Genomic DNA, 16,568 nt, shown 5'->3' on the forward strand with positions numbered 1-16,568 from the left:
AGCATATGGAGTTCCCGGGCCAGGGATCGGATCTGAGCCGAAGTTACCACCTCTGCCGCAGCTGAGGCAACACTGGATCCGTAACTCACTGTGCTGGGCCAGGGATCAAACATGGGTCCCCGTACTCCAGAGACACCCCTGATCCTGCTGCGCCACAGCAGGAACTCCTCTAGCACTGTTTACGGCCCTCTCCTCTTTCCTTTGGCCTCCAGCCCATATTCCAAACTGCGGGGTAGAGCTCATGAGGTCCTCACAGGTGAGCCCAGGCCAGGCATCATGTAGTCCTGTCACTTTCCCGAACCATTTTCCATCACACCAGAGGCTGTTTTCCTCTCAGAAAATTCTCTTCTCTTGCTCCTGGGTCTCCTAACGCTATTTCCCCGTGCTGGAATGTCATCTCCTGTTGCTTCGCTTGGTTAAATCCCACTTATTCTTTAAGGCTGATCAAGTATTATCCCTGCAGCCTCCTTCCACCTCCATCACCTTCTCTTCGTCATGCCCCCCCGTGCTGCTCCAACCTCTTCCTCCTCCAGTTCCTGCGGGAGCAGCGGCTCACTTCACACGGGAATCTGCGCAGGGCTTCTGAGTGCCTTCTGAGGGATGCTTGAGGACGAGACTTAGGAACGTGAGCTTGGCATAAACAGACTCACAGGAGGAGGCACAGTCCGAGGCAGCTGCCTGCAGAGCGTTGTGTGGTGCTGCTGCTCCTCTGGTGAACAACAGACCAGGCCTTATCTGCCCCCAGAACCCAAGGTGTGAGAACCTTGGGAAGAATGAGAGGCTGGGCAAGGTCCTATTTATCCAGCTGATGAATGGCGGGCATCAAGCGGCCAGTCAGAGAACACTTACTGGCCCGGGGATCTTATCAGAATCGATGAATGGTCCAGCTCTGACACTGGCTGTCAGATACATTGGAACAGAGGAAAGAAGCAAAGGCAGTTCATGGCTAGAGGTCTACAACCCTGGATGGAGGACTAAAAGGCTTCATGAATAATAATGGAACTGGTATCAAAAAGCTCATTCCAGGAAAACATCTCCTTGTTCTTGAGATTGAGCCCAGAGTGAAAAACCCTGGGCTCTGAGCAGTAGGTACATCATGGTTAAGGGAGGGGATCTTAGGAGCCAGAGTGTTTGCATCCAGGTTCTATCACTTCCTAGCTGTGTGACCATGAGCAGGTTACCTAACCTCTCTGAGCCTAGATTGTCTTTTCTGTAAAAGGAGAATGATAGTAAATCATTTAGGTAAGCGCTTATAACTGTGTCCCACACACAGTACACATTAAATAAGGTTGGCTCTTGCTATTTTCATCTCTATCATTTCCGATCTTTGTGACACTGGGCACCTATACACCGCCACTCTGTACCTTCTATGATACTCTATAGCTATGTGCCTCATTCCGATGAAACACAGCTTTATCAGTAATGACACCTGATGGAGAAGAAAATAGCTGTTCTCCAGGTCTCTGACAGGCTGTTTTATTTCTATGCTGCACTGATGGTCATTGAATTCTCTCGGAGGGGCTGCCTCATAAAGATTCAAAAAGATGCACAGTGATTTGATGACACAGCCTTATTTATTGGTGATGTGTTGTTAATCAATCTCAGGTACATTTCAAAATGGTTTGCCGTGGGATTCAGTCACATGTCCTCTGTGATTTTCCCTAAGCTGGAGGGAGCCAAGCCCCCGACGGCCATTTTTGAGACACAACCTAGTGGCCTCATTTGCACCTCAAACTCCGAAGATCCCAAACGAAGCTGCTGACTTGCTCCCTCCTCATGCTTCTTTCCTCTCTCCTCCAGTCTGGACCGCAACTCCTTGCCCCATTTTCCTCGCAAGCTTTCAGCTTCCAGACCTTAGTGTTTGGTTTCATTCTCTTTTCTTCCCTCTCCTGATATCACCCCTTGCAGTTCTTTTTAAAAATTCTATATAAATTACTTTACTCTGTAGCACTTTGGTGCTATTTTTTGTTTTTTTTTTTTTGTTTTTTGTAGATGGTGTATAGGGATCACTTAGAATATTTTCAATATTCATATGGTATCTACATTTATTAGGTATTACATTGACAGGCACTGTTCTACTTGAATCACGTGTATTAATTTATCTAATCCATACAACAATAACCCTCTAAGGTACACACTGGTGGAGTACCACTTTTCTAGATGGAGAGACCTCTTGCCCAAGGGCACACAGCCAGCAAGTCCGTAAATAGCATCCTTGCTCTCACCATGACCTAGTGCTACATGTATTCAGTCTAAACCCTGAAGAGTATGAAATGTTTCTGGTATATGCATATTGAAAAACTTCCCCAGGCCATTTTGATATTCCCCCAGGATGATGGTGCTAGATTTTTGATATAACTTTTGAGAAAGGTGTTTTATATAAAACAAACACATGCTAGCTCGATCACAGACAACTACAAAAAGTATGCCTCTCATGCCTTCCCACATAATACAACAAATTGTAAAATCTGTCAAGGAGGAATCTCTCTGGAATTTCTTAAAGCATTAGAAAGTATAGCAAGGCAAAAGGAAGCAGTCTATAAAAATAATGTTTAAGCATTCGTAACATATGGTGTTCTTAGCATTATTGGAGTGTGACTTATCTATATATGCACACAAAATATTTTGGAAGCAAGTGAAGGATGCAGAAGGGCTGGTTCTTTAAATCACACATGAGGAGCGGGTGTCTGGGGCAGTGCATCCTGTTCTTCAGAAGCAGCAATCCTAGGCTCATCGCCTCCTTTCTCTCCCTGCTGCTGCTCAGGTTCCCGCCCTCAGCATCTCCCCCCTTCACTCCCTAGACCTCTGTGATGGCTCAGGAGCTTCTGTCTGCCCCGGCTTCCATCTCCACTTGAATGCAGAGCTGCCTTTCCAAAGCGCAGGTAATACCACTCCTTTCTTCCGTAACCTGGTGGTTATGGCCTGGCCCTTCATCTCTCTTACCCCAACCTGAGAAATAGAACGCTCTCCATGGGTCATCATGGCTCACTCGGCAGTGATTCTCAGCTCAAGGACCTACACAGACCCTGACTTGGCTCTGCGGGAAGGCCCTCTACTGAGACTCCCTGGGTGGGACCTCTGGACATGCCGCTCGCCCTTGCCATGAAGCCATCTCAGTCTCCAACCAGACTTGCATGAACTTTCTCCAAGGACCGCCTCAGACTGCAATGCCCCTGTTGCTTCTTCCACTTCTGCCTGATGAAGCTCCTGTGCCTGCTCCTGCGGGAAGGCTCCCCTTCCTCCCTGCTCAGAGGGAATGAATGCTAGTTTGGTGCCCTCCAGTCAGCTCATTCCCCTGAATCTTGAGCCTTTACTTCCTCTGCCTGGAATTTATTCCCCCAGCGACTGCAGTCTGCCCTCCTAGACGCTATACCTCTTGAAGACGGGCTTCACGTCATATGTGACTTGGGGTCCTCAGTGTGCCCAGTGCTGTGGCTTGTCTATGACAGAGGTTCCATAATCAGTGAACTGAGTTTCTGAACCTCTGGCTCCCTGGGGTGGGAGTGACAGCAATAATTGGTAATTCGGCAGGATCTCTTCTGGAAAGTTCAGCGGGGCCGGAAAGCGTTAAGAGTGGACCTGAAAATGGATGTTTACAAGTTCGCAGCAGCCTGCTGCCAGGAGGGATTAGAGAAGGGTCTGTTAACAGTGCCCAGAAACAAACTGTAGAGTGCTAGGAACCTCAGCTACACTGTTTCCAAATAGCTCCACAGTTTTATCAGGGAAGGGAGGTGCTGAGAATTGCGTTGGTTCTTGAAGGAGGTGCCAGGCCGGGTTCTGGGGAAGTATGCCATTTTTATTATGAGGACGGCACTCTGGGGTCCCTGTGACCACTGGGCCATGTCTGGATTTGGGGACAAGAATCATGCATGCATTTCCTCCACTTTGGAATGAATCCTAGTTTTGGAAAAGTGTAACACCCCAAGTGAGGCAAATTTCTTTCCTAAACATATGCCCAGACACATTAGGGCGGGGACTTTCCACTGGCCCTACGGTCTTACTCACCAGAGGAAGTGTGCCTTTTGCTAAGAGAAGTCACCAGCATGGATGTTAACGGATGGCTGAGGCATTTGGCCCCAAGCAGAACAACCACAGTCCCTCACTTTCAGGCTTTTCCATCTGGCTGTTCCACTCAGTAAATTTACTTACATACAGTTTCAAGAATGGCGGCAATTATCGAGAACTCCATGTCCCACGGTGAATGTTCTAAGCTTTGCTCTCAAATAATTGCCTTCAGTACAATAGCGCGTGGGTGTTTATTTTTCCAAGGCCCAGGGTAGGTGATCAGCAAGCTTTCAAGTCATCACGGTGGCGCGCGCTCTGCTCTGGCTTTCAGCACTTGCAGTCACAGTGGTGTGAAAGGTGCAGGAAGAGACTCTCACTCTTTGTGCCAGTCAGAAAGAGACTTGGAGACGAGAAGGTTCTGGATACAGGCCACCTCTCACGTCAGTTTAATTCTTGTTCTGATCCTCTAAATAGGCACCTTCAGAACGGTTCTTTCTCCTTCATCATCTCACTCCTGAGGTCACTGCCTCCTCCATGAGCTTCTGATTTCAGGCAGATCTTCATGACAAAAAGGAATTCAGCCCAGACCAGAAGCAGAGACCTAAGACTGGCTCTCTCTGGATGGGGACAGACCCAGGGACAGCAACCCTGCTGACACAGGCTTTCGCTGGTCTGTCTCTAAACTCTCCAGCCTTCTTTAGGCTAATGAAGCAGGTGCTCTGGACTGTGCCTCGGTAACCCCATCCCCCTCCTTCCACACCCACAGGTTCTCCGTGTGTGGGTGGGCCTGGGTGTCACACAGCACAGGCTACCCGTTCAATCTGGCCAGGCTGCGCTGTGTGGCCAGTGCTCACGGGTGTCTCCAAGTTCCATCAGCCTCTCTTCTTGCCTTGGAACAGAAATTATGCCAAGACGTCCAGAGGCTGAGCCAGTGGGAAGCCCTTGCTGGGCAGCATCTGGCTGCTTGGCGGGCAGAGTGGGCATCTCGTATGGAAGCCAGGCTTTCTCACTCGCCTGCAGTGTCAGAGCTCACTGCTGGCCTTGCCCTGACTTGTTGTGGTGGGAAAACCAGGAACTCTGAGCTCCCTCTGCACATGGTCCAGCACCAAAGCCTGAGGCTGATTTTGTATTCTGTAATTTCCCCCCTCCCCGACCTGAGTTGCATTATGCTAATCAAATATTACCTCCTTTGTGTTTCATAGCTTTTATCAAAGGTCTACTGCTTAGTTTCTGAATAAAAGGTGTTTTGCAGCATCAATGAGAGCTACATCAGAAAAAAATTATTATAGGAATGAAACCATCAGAGGATATTATCACAAGTGTGTTTCACTTTAAATAAACTGGCTATATTAAATCCCAAAGCCCACTGTCAACACTGGTAAATTATCAGGTGCTTATTTTCTCTGCAAAATTATTTATTGGCTTCTTTAAAGCAGTGGATATCATCTTATGACACGTGAAAGCTATAGCTCTCCCTAGAAAATAGTAGACTGTCTCAAGTTTTAAGCAATTTCAGTGGTTAGTTCAAAGGGCCCAGGAAGGTCATTCTTGAGTCCTCTGGCCAGCCATGGACACCAATGAGGTATCTCTGTTTGAGAGACATTCCACTTGGATCATTTGATGTGGCATTTGATTTCTTCTTGCTGTCTACACATAATATTCATGCATATATGACCACACAAGGCACACAAGCACTGCACAGAACAGGTTCACCTGTACACCAAGAGTTCTTGGAAACTGGGGCTTTTTACCTTTAGCTTTCATACTTTGTTGTTAATAAGAAAAATGTGTGTACCTCTCCACGCCGCTCAGTTTCCACTTGTGTTTTCGGGACATCAGTAATCCCCCACCCCAAGCTGCCTGAAAAAGGGAGAGCATATAAAGAAAAGGTAATGTTTCTTCATTGTTTGGAGTTCTATTTTCTTTTTTTTTTTTGGCCATGCCTGAGGCATGCGGAAGTTCCCCGGGCCAGGGACTGAACCTGTGCTACAGGAGTGACCCTCGCCATAGCACTAACAACTCTGGATCCTTTTCTGATATCATTGCCTGGGTTTCTAGAGTTTGGTGTCTTCCAGAACAGCAAGAGTTTCAACTCTTGTTGAATTATCTCTTCAATCCTAGCAACTTAGAGGGTTGGCCACCTTCTTCTGGTACGAGACTTCCAAAAGTTAAACTGGAGTCTCCTCTAAGATCTCAGGCTCCATTCCACATTGATATGGGTAGCAGGAGCTGGGGGGGGGGGGCACGTTTCCTCAGTTTGAGGGAGAAAAGGAAATATCCCCCCAAACCATCACCACCACTTTTAGCCCAAGTGAAGTTCATAATCTCAGAACTAGAAACCCTGTTATCTCCAGAGTATAGAGTAGAGAAGGTGGGCTGGGACCTTTTAAACAGCTTCCAAATGGCAAGAAAAACTCTTTTTGACAAGTCTGGATGATTCCAGACGGAGGAAGCAGCCTCACACCACTATTTTACTGATGCATAATTTTGGATAATTCATTTGTCAAAAAAACCCAAAAACTAAAACAAAACAACAAACCAAACAAATGGACAAACAGACAAGCAGTAAAGATCTGTAGCAATTAGTTGAGTCAGCTAGAATGTGTCCCTTTAAAAATCTATATTCAAGTTGGAACATCTGAATTAGTGTGATGATCTTTAAAGACAAAGACAGGATGGCAAGAGGGAGATTTCATTGGAAAATGGTAACATTCTTTGGGTGTAAAAATAATCCTGGGATAATTTTGAGGAAAAAAAAAAAACCTATGTGGGGATAATGGCATTTTTTTTCTTTGTTGTAATTTTGTTCCTTTTACACTTTGAAAAATTATCCAATTTTCCAAATGTGTTTAATTATAGACCATATCTACAGTAAGGATCATGAGTGGTAAACTTGATATGTTTCAAAGAAAGCTGATACGATGGGTTAAAAAAATCTCCTGGTTCTATTTTAAGTAGAAATTCTGGAGGGGAGTCCGCAGCATCTGCTGGCTCAGGACACACATTTTTGTTTTTCAAGCTGTCAGGGTAATCCTCTTCCTGAATCAGCTAGTGAGGTCTAATAGGCTCTCCAGTTCCAAGAGCCAGGTCACTGATGGTACTTGGGTTTCCCAACCTTGTCCCAGTGTCTTCATGTGTAAAATAAAGGAGCCTCTGGCAGGCTAATGAACAGCTCACGCTGCGCAATCGGGGAAGAAAAAGAAGACTGGTAACTGTTACAGAGGCTAAATCTGGGGTAATGGAAATTTACTTAGCTTAGCCTGTGGAGGTTTTCTGCTTATAAAGAAAGGGGAATTAATTTGGTCTGAATGCTTACCATAAAGCCAAAGTGAGCTAAGTCAGTCTACTCAACAACATAAGCCTCTTGTACCAGAAGATACATCAACCTATGCTTCTTTCATTGAGAAAGTCTCACAATGAAAAACACGTCAGCTGAACCAAGCATTGCGCTTAGTGATGATCAGGCACCCACACCTTATCTCATCATGGGTCATCAGAGGGCATCTCTGAGCTACATGTGGAGTCATAGTGGTCTAAACTTAGATCCCTTCCATTTGTCCTTGTAAAAATTGACATTTTTTCATTTTCCATTATTTTTTGGTGTGACTAACCCTGGAGTCAAAATATCTCATATATAGTTTATCTCACTAGAGGACCAAGATAAGATATTGGAGATTTGGTGATTGATGTTTCATAGCAAGTTGTCAAGTCTTCTTTCCTCTTCTATATACTAGTCTCTGAGTTGAAATGAATTTTTTAATCCATTGAGTTTCCCATAGAAATGCAACCCCTATTTACTCTTTTGATCATTCTCATAGGGAAGTTAAGCTTCGCATGTGTGTGTCTCTGTGTGTGTAATCATGTGTGGATGTACGTGGGCTATATATTCCTTCATGGACCTTATGACCCAGCGAATTGTGAACTAAGTGCTCAGCTTGGGTCCTGGTCACAGAACTAAGAATATTATCTTGGTGGGAACGTTAGGGCATAATCAGCCACAGACTGCTTCCAGTGAATGCTGTGCACAATGTGAGTTGTATACTACTTTGTCTATGTAGTCTTTAAAAGTATAACTATCACCATTGTGAAAATAAACTCCTAAAGTAAAATACAGAGAGAATACACTTCATTCCAGGAGCTCCAAGTGAAAAATGTGCAAGGACACGTTAGTGGCAGTCCCCATGGGATACTTACATCCACGTGCATCCAGATCTTATACTTTTTGCAGATGTCAGCGACAGCTAGCAGGGGATCGAATGCTCCATAGACAGTGGTCCCAGCTGTGGCACTCACAAGGAAGGGGACAAATCCCTATGCAAATGAGAAAGCCCCAAATAATGTAAAACAAGGGCCCACGGATTCTTTTAAAAAGCTGATAAAAAGAGAGGAGGTTTTCCTCTTATCATACACATCTGCATTTCTGGGAATATCAGAAGGGTTATGGACATGTTTGGAGTAGGAATGATGTTTGCTTTCCAGGATCTGCGTTTTCCAGGCCACTCTGCTGGCCCTGCCCATGGCCTTCTAAGAACTTAGATATTCTGGTTCTCAGAAGAGGCTGCACTGGACCCAGACGATAAGTAAGCCTTATAGCTTTGGTAGTGCCCAAAGCTATTTAAATATCCAGGGACTTTTTGGGGGCTTTTCTCCACTTTGCTTTCTTTTCTAGTCTTCCTTTTTCATAACACGGCCTCTGAACATAACAAATCTTGAGTGAGCAGACAGGAGGACGAAGCGAAGGAACTCCGACCAGCCTGTTATTCCTACGTGGAACATTCTCAAATAACTAATTTAGAGGAGAGTAAACAGTAAGCCATGACTTTTATCCATCTAAGTTGGCTCAGTCTGTCTGGCCATGGCTAAACGGAAATTGATAGTAATAATAGGTTGTTGCTGAAACATGGCTCAAGACTGCCTCAAATAGGAGGAACAGTAACTCCAAGAGGACGCAATGGAACATGATGTTACAGAGTCAGTCTTTAGGTGGCAGCAAAGGTTTAATTAACCTTGTGGTTTATTGGACTATCATATGAGAAGGAGGGAAACCATCCTGCTGCTGCTTTTTTGGGGCAGAGGGTGGGGTGGGGGATGCATATGAAAATTAATAATTATTTCTGAAATCCTAATAATAAAATCCATGTGTTATATGGTTGAACTAGGAACTGTAGATTATATCTACTAAAAGCTCTGGCTTGCAAACCATCCAGAGATGCAAATGACCTTCTAGAGCTTTGTAGGAATTTTTAGCAGGTCTTCAGAACTTGTTACATTTAAAAATAGTAACGAATTGTTTCCTGAAAAATAAGGTGTTTGGAGGGCCAATCATATCAATATTTTTCTAGGCAGGAAACACTGGTCCCTTTCAAATGACCCCGCACAGGAATGTCCACACTAAATTAGCTTTCCTGTATTTTCTACTTGTGAATGCAGTCTTTTGAATGTGTCTGTTTAATGCCAATCCTCAGCCCCTGGGAAGACAAATCCTTTGGAAACTGTTACAATATCACTGTGTATAGTATTTATTCAGTAACTTAGACTTTTCCAAAGCAGAGCCTATAACTCAGAGAAATAACTAATGATTTAATGCAAAATTCCATAGTCTCTTTTAAAAATAAAACAAAAACCTACCCTCCACTAGATGGAAATTAGAAATACACACCCTCAGCTTGTTATGGGCTGGAGAAAGCTCCCTTCAAAAACTTACTTTGGAAAGTTCCCTTTGTGGCGCAGTGGTAACGAGCCTGACTAGTACCCATGAGGATGTGGGTGTGATCCCTGGCCTCGCTCAGTGGGTTAAGGATCCGGCATTGCCCTGAGCTGTGGTGTAGGTCACAGACACGGCTCAGATCCCAAGTTGCTGTGGCTGTGGGACAGACCAGCAGCTGTAGCTCCCATTCGACTCCTAGCCTGGGAACTTCCATGTGCCTAGGGTGAGGCCCTGAAAAGAAGAACAAAATAAAACTTACTTTTTGTTTGGCTTCAAGGATCCTTCTTTCAAGGTCAGATGGGATCATTTTCCCCCTGAAAAAGAAGATAAATATAAGTTTGCTTTGAATAATTTACTCTGTCATTCCATATCAGGGACTTCGGGCAGGGGGAATGGGCAGCCTTGTCAGATAATAAAATCTAAGCATTTGCTTCTCGCAGAGTGGAAAGCTATGGGCATGTTTCTGACATGTAGGCTTCAGCCTTTCCCAGGCATTCAACCTTCCAAGCTCATATTTATTTCATCCATGTAGGAACCCAGAGCCTGGCACAATGCAGGTGAAAGATCAATGTCTGTTGGAGATATATGACAATAAGGCAAAAATTTAACCCTAGGATGCTATTAATATGTTCACTTTATCTTAGTGACTGACCATGGGGGCCTCTGGAGATAAAACTTTTCATCTTTCCAGTTATCTTTAGAATTGGATGAATGACTTTAGAACAATGGTTTGTAAAATTTAGCATGTATAAAAAATCACCTATGCATGTCTTTAAAATGCATATTCCTTGGCCCTGATCTTAGGGATTTTGATTCAGGAGGGCCCTGGAATTCATTCATGACACAAATATTTACTGAGCATTCACTATGAGCCAAACACTGCTAAGGGTGCTGGGGTACCAGGGTAAACAGACCAGGTTCTGCTCTCCAGGGCTTACAAGAGAGATGAAGGATAACCAGGAAACAGACAAACGTGCAGAGGAATCTGAGTTTTGAAGAAGGTCACGGTGATGCAAATCTAGAGCCACATGTTGAAAAACATCTTTAGAAATGGAGGTTTTAGCCTGGTAGGTATTTCAATAATTGTGTAACATCTTAGCCATGTACTTTTCACAAGACCCAGGATTTTGAGCCATCATGGCTGTAGGGGAGCCAGCAGAAGGCGGTCCAGACGTGGCATGTGCATCACACCTGCCCGTGTGCTGTGGAGCCAGAGAGAACTGGGCAACACCCAGCAGTCTCCTCTGAGGACCAGGAGCTGCCAGGCAGTCCTGGCTTTTCTAGACAGGTGCTTCTTGGTGCAGGGTGGTGTTGGATGGCAACTGTTGCATCCGGCATATCTGGTCTAGAAGTATTTCCACAGCAAAAATGTATATCTTTAATACTTACACATGTGGCTTTGAAGGGCTGGGTTCAAGTAGTGACTGATGTCTTGTGGTGCTGCTCTCTGTGCTCTCTGTTAGGTGTTAGTGTTTAAGAAATAGCTATTATTAAAGTGAGGATGCAATGGGTCCTGCTGCATAGCACAGGGAACTGCGTATAATTTCTTGGGATAGAACATGATGAGGGATGATACAAGAAGAAATATATATATATATATATATATATATGACTGGGTCACTTTGCTGTACAGCATAAACTGGTACAGCACTGTAAATCAACTATACTTTAGTTTTTAAAAAATTGAAAAAAAAAAAAAAAACCAAAAAACCAAGACCATTGAACCAGACTGCTGCTTTGGATGTGGGTGTTTTGCATTGAGATTATTGGTTTTGCAATAGTCCTGTGCTGCTCTCGCTGCCATGTGTGTGGAAGTCAAAAATTTTAATGTTGTGCACGTGAAACTTTTACAATGTGATAAATCTATGCTACCTCAATAAGTTGAAAAAAAGAAAATTTAAAAAAAAACCTCATGTGATGCTGTAGGGTCAGATAACTTCATGAAGTTGCCTGGGCAAAATCCCTCATTGCCAGCTAGAGCTGCCAGCAGGAGGAATGTTCTCTTTGTGGAAAGAAGCAAAAGACACAGCTTATACGGTGCTCGGACGTTGGGCCCAGATTCCTGACTATCTTCCTGTGGGTGGCTCTGAAGGGGAAAACTCTCTCACCAAAAGGAGCACGTTACTGGGGATGCAGAGCTCTACGCAGGCATCCAAATGGTAACAAATTCAGTGCCTGAGTCTTTGGTGACCCTGCTCCTAGGCCCTGCTGAACTGTAGTAAATCTACTAGCCTTTCCTAAGTGCTTGGAGCTCGGCTCTGTTCGCAGAGATTTGTGTGAAGAAAGAAAGGATTCTGATCTTTCCTGTTAGAAACTGACTAATGTTATGACTGCCGTTAATAGCAACACCCCTGCAGAAACGCCAGTTTTAGAAGCAGTCACTGCTCTATGCCTTACTCCACTCCATGGTCTCTGCCCGTCGCGCCAGCCCTCCAAGAGAATCATTACTGTCCTTACTTTGCAGATAAGGAGACGGAGGCTCAGAGAAGCAGATGAATGTGGCTAAAAGCTTGGAATGTGGAGACAATGACCAGGTTTCTGCCCCAGATCCTATACTAGTTGTGTGTACTTGAAGGATTAAGTTCTTCTGTTTAACTCACTTATAAAATGATGCTAATAGTACCTCCTCTACATGAGGATTCAATGATATGGTAAACATAAAACACTGTTAAGCACTAAGTATAAAACCCTGCCTACCATACAGTATCCACCTGATACATACAGCCGGTCACATTGTTGTTATTACTACTAGTAGTGGTAGCATTGTGGGACCTGCAGGATGTCACACAGTTAGTAGGAGCAGATTTCAAACTTAGAGCTGTATTCCGACATGAGAGCCCAGGTTCTCAGCACTGCACAATAAATGTCTTCAGAAGCAGGGGTTAAACAAAATGCCAACTACCTTGATTTAACAAGAAACCTTTCAGGGAGTTCCCATCATGGCTCAGTGGTTAATGAATCCAATTAGGAACCATGAGGTTGTGGGTTTGATCCCTGGCCTCTCTCTGTGGGTTAAGGATCTGGCATTGCCGTGAGCTGTGGTGTAGGTCACAGATGCAGCTCGGATCCTGTGTCACTGTGGTTGTGGTGTAGGCTGACGGCTACAACTCTGATTAGACCCCTGGCCTGGGAACCTCCATATGCCATGGCAGCGGCCCTAAAAAGGCAAAAAGACAAAAAAAAAAAAAAAAAAAAGAAAGAAAAAGAAACCTTTCAGGTTATGTCCTAGAATTGTAATGATGAATTGTAATATTTCTGCTAGGGTTTTTTGAAAGCCCCTGGATTAAGTAGTTCCTTGACCCCAATTCTTAGTGCTGTTAGCACTGATTAGTAAAATAAGAAAAACATAGACCCTTCTGCTACTAAAACAAATCACTCTCTCATCCTTAGATGATACTGTTTCTGGTGCCTCAAAGATATAGGCATAACAGAAAACCGCTAGTTTTTTGTTTTTTAACTAGTTAGTGCTGGTACTAGGCAAAACCTTAACACTGACTGTAATATAGTTTAAGGAAGGGGAATTCTTGGACCCAAGTGAATTTTCCAATTGCCTGGAGTAAGTGGTGACTTGACAGTTAGCATGGATTGACTTGGAAATCCCTGTATAATCCCTGTGAGGGGTTTTCTGTATACGAGGACCACCTTGGAGAAAAGAGCTCCCTGTGCCTCCCCATGGCTGCGGCTAGAGTGGGTAACTCATCCTAGAGAAGGCCCAGGAGATAGACTAATAAACAGCAGTCAAAACAGACCATTGGGGAAATATACAAAACCAAGGCCTTGGAAAAAAAATTTTTTTTTTTTTTTTTTTTTGTTGTTTTTTGTTGTTTTTTTTTTGGCTGCATATGAGTTATATTAATCGAGCTGACACCGTACGCAGAACAGCAATCATCAGGCTCAAAAAAACCAATGCAATGAAATAAAAAGAAAAATCATGTAGAGTAAACGCACGACAATAAAATTTTTTAATCATAATTATAAATGGTGAACGTCCTTGGTTCCTTTAATATGTAGTCTGATTTAGGAAAAGAACTCTAACTATGATAAGGAACTGCGTTTTTCTCCATTAAGATTTGTTTTCCAATAGGCACAATGGAACTGCTTGGCATTATTCATGGGAGCAGAATGTTTTTGGTGATTTTGTGTCTAATTCTAGTAACTAAAAAAGTTTATATTCTCCAAAAGCAGTGGCTCGCATCATTATAGTGATAGATATCTGAAGACTCCAACCACGATGTGGTAAAGAGTTATTTTCTTTTTCAAAGGAAACCTCATTGAGCAGAAAAGCGTGGGGGCAGGAGGGATGCTGGCAATCTCTCCTCACTCCTCCTGTTCCTCAAAATACCATTTCTCTTCCCTGGACATGTCGGTAGAGGGAAGAAAAGGGTTATAATAAGAAGTTCAATTGAACCATGTAAGAAACCGGGCTTGGCTATTCTAAGTAACGTCGAGTCAAAGAGAAATCAAACTGCCATTACAGAACATCAAAAATAAATGGTGGTGTTCCTGTCATGGTTCAGTGGAAACGAATCTGACTAGCATCCATGAGGACACAGGTTTGATCCCTGGCCTCGCTCAGTGGGTTAAGGATCCAATGTTGCCATGAGCTGTGGTGTAGGTCGCAGACGTGGCTCAGATCCAGTGTTGCTGTGGCTGTGGTGTAGGCTGGCAGCTACAGCTCCGATTCAACCCCTACCCTGGAACCTCCATATGCCACAGTGCGGGCCTAAAAAAAAGAATTGATTAAGAACCTACTAGGGAGTTTCCATTGTGGCTCAGTGGTAACAAGCCCAACTAGTATTCATGAGGAGGCGGGTTTGATCTCTAGCCTCGTTCAGTGGGTTAAGGATCCAGCATTGCCACGAGCTGTGGTGTAGGTCACAGATGTGGCTCAGATCCTGCAAGGCTGTGGTGTAGGCTGGTAGCTGTATCTCTAATTCAGCCCCTAGTCAGGGAATATCCATAAGCCGCCCCCCCCCAAAAAAAGGTAAAAAAGAATATACTAAAAACTTGAAAAAACTAAAAACCAAGAAGAAAGTGGGGGAAAAGTTGCCAAAAATGGCTCCCCCAAATGTCAGGCTCAGATGTTTTAGGAATGAATTTTAACAACTCCAATATTGGCAGATAATGCTCTTTAAATTCTTATGAAGAAGACAATGCAAAACTGCTCAATTAGTTTCTTAAAACTAGCTAACTCTGAAAGCAAAAATCTGTCAAAGATAGCCAGGAAAAACTGGATATGTCTTATAAAATACAGCTACAAAAATTCTGAATATGTATAAAAAATAATCCAGAAGGAAATTGAAGATTATCATTGAACCATGTATGATTTGTTGTAAGAATGCAAGGAAGAGAAGGGAAGTAGAATAACAATCAGTATCTGAAACTATAAATGAGTAAACTGAAAATAATGTATAAAAATAAAAATAATGATCTCAAAGGACACAAAAAAGATTTGGATAAATGGAGAGACATATTACATTTTTTGATGAGAAAACTAAACATTGCAAATACACATAGTTAATCTCTAGATTTAACACAATTCCAACAGGATTCCCAGTGGGAGTTTTAGGAGAATGGGAACCTAGGAAAATGATTCCAAAATACAACTGGATGAAAAAACATAAGTAAGAATATTCAATTTTCTCTCTCTTTTTCCTTTTTAGGGCTGTACCTGTGGCATATGAAGTTCCTGGGCTAGGGGTTGAATCAGAGTTGCAGCTAGCTGCAGGCCTACACCACAGCCAGAGCAATGCCAGATTTGAGCCGCATCTGTGATCTATACCACAGTTCATGGCAAAGCCAGATCCTTAATCCACTGAGCAGGGCCAGGGATCAGACTTACATTTTCATGGATACTAGTCAGGCTCGTTCCCACTGAGCCACAACAGGAACTCCAAGGTTTTAATTCCTTGGACTGATGAGGACATGAGTAGTCACTGTGTGTGCTGATTGGGGGGAGTGTAAATTAGTCATTCTTTTATGAAGGGCAACATGTCAGCAAGTATCATAACTCTTGGTATAGATACGGCCCTAGGCTCAGAAATTCTATTTCTAGGAATATATCCTAAAAACATAATATGTGTGCAAATAGTTGGTCTCAATGATATTCATATTTGTATTTTTAAAAATTCACTTATTTTTGCCATGGCCATGACATGCAGAAGTTCCCAGGCCAGGAATCAAACCCATACCACAGCAGTGACTCAAGCCACAGCAGTGGCAGTGCTGAATCCTTAACTTGCTGAGCTACCAGAAAACTCCCTACATTCATATTTTTTAAATAATGAAAATCTGAAGTAACTTAAATGTCTAACAACAGGAAATTTGTTAAGTCATATAATTCTAAACAGATTATTAAACAGTGACTGAGAATTATATGGGAGAATTTCTAATGACAAGAAAATTGCCCATAATAATTTATTATGTAAAAATTTTTATTAAATGGTATGTTTTATATTTAAATATATAAAGATAAACTTGGAATTACATGCACCAATGTATTACAAGAGATCATGTCTAGGTCCTTCTACTTTCCTGTTTTTCTACAATGAATATATATTGCTTCTGGAACAAGAAAAGAAAATTATGTTTGGTTTTTTTAAAAGGAAGAGGCAATCCCTTACTTAATGTCACATATAAAAATTAACTCAAAATAGATCAGAGACCTGAATGTAAGAGCTAAAAACTATAAGACTCTTAGAAGAAAACATAGGACAAAAGTTTCATGACTCTGGATTTGGCAATAGATATTTTTACAGATATTGCACCAAAGGCACAAGCAGCAAAAGTAAAATCAGGCAAACTGGACCTCATGAAACTTGAAAACTTCTGTGAATCAAAACAAACTATTAACAGA

The 16,568-nt window shown here is 43.1% G+C and overlaps 1 protein-coding gene across 1 annotated transcript in view; it reads right to left on the minus strand.

The window, feature by feature from the left end:
- The window catches only part of GAD2 (glutamate decarboxylase 2), a 74,332-nt gene that overhangs the window by 22,449 nt on the left and 35,315 nt on the right, over positions 1-16,568 (minus strand). Inside the window, 3 exon segments of the mRNA NM_213895.2 lie at positions 5,801-5,865; positions 8,200-8,316; positions 9,972-10,026. Coding sequence (NP_999060.2) covers positions 5,801-5,865; positions 8,200-8,316; positions 9,972-10,026 — 237 coding nt within the window.

This window comes from Sus scrofa, chromosome 10, assembly GCF_000003025.6.
Source record: "Sus scrofa isolate TJ Tabasco breed Duroc chromosome 10, Sscrofa11.1, whole genome shotgun sequence".
Taxonomy (NCBI): Eukaryota; Metazoa; Chordata; class Mammalia; order Artiodactyla; family Suidae; genus Sus; species Sus scrofa.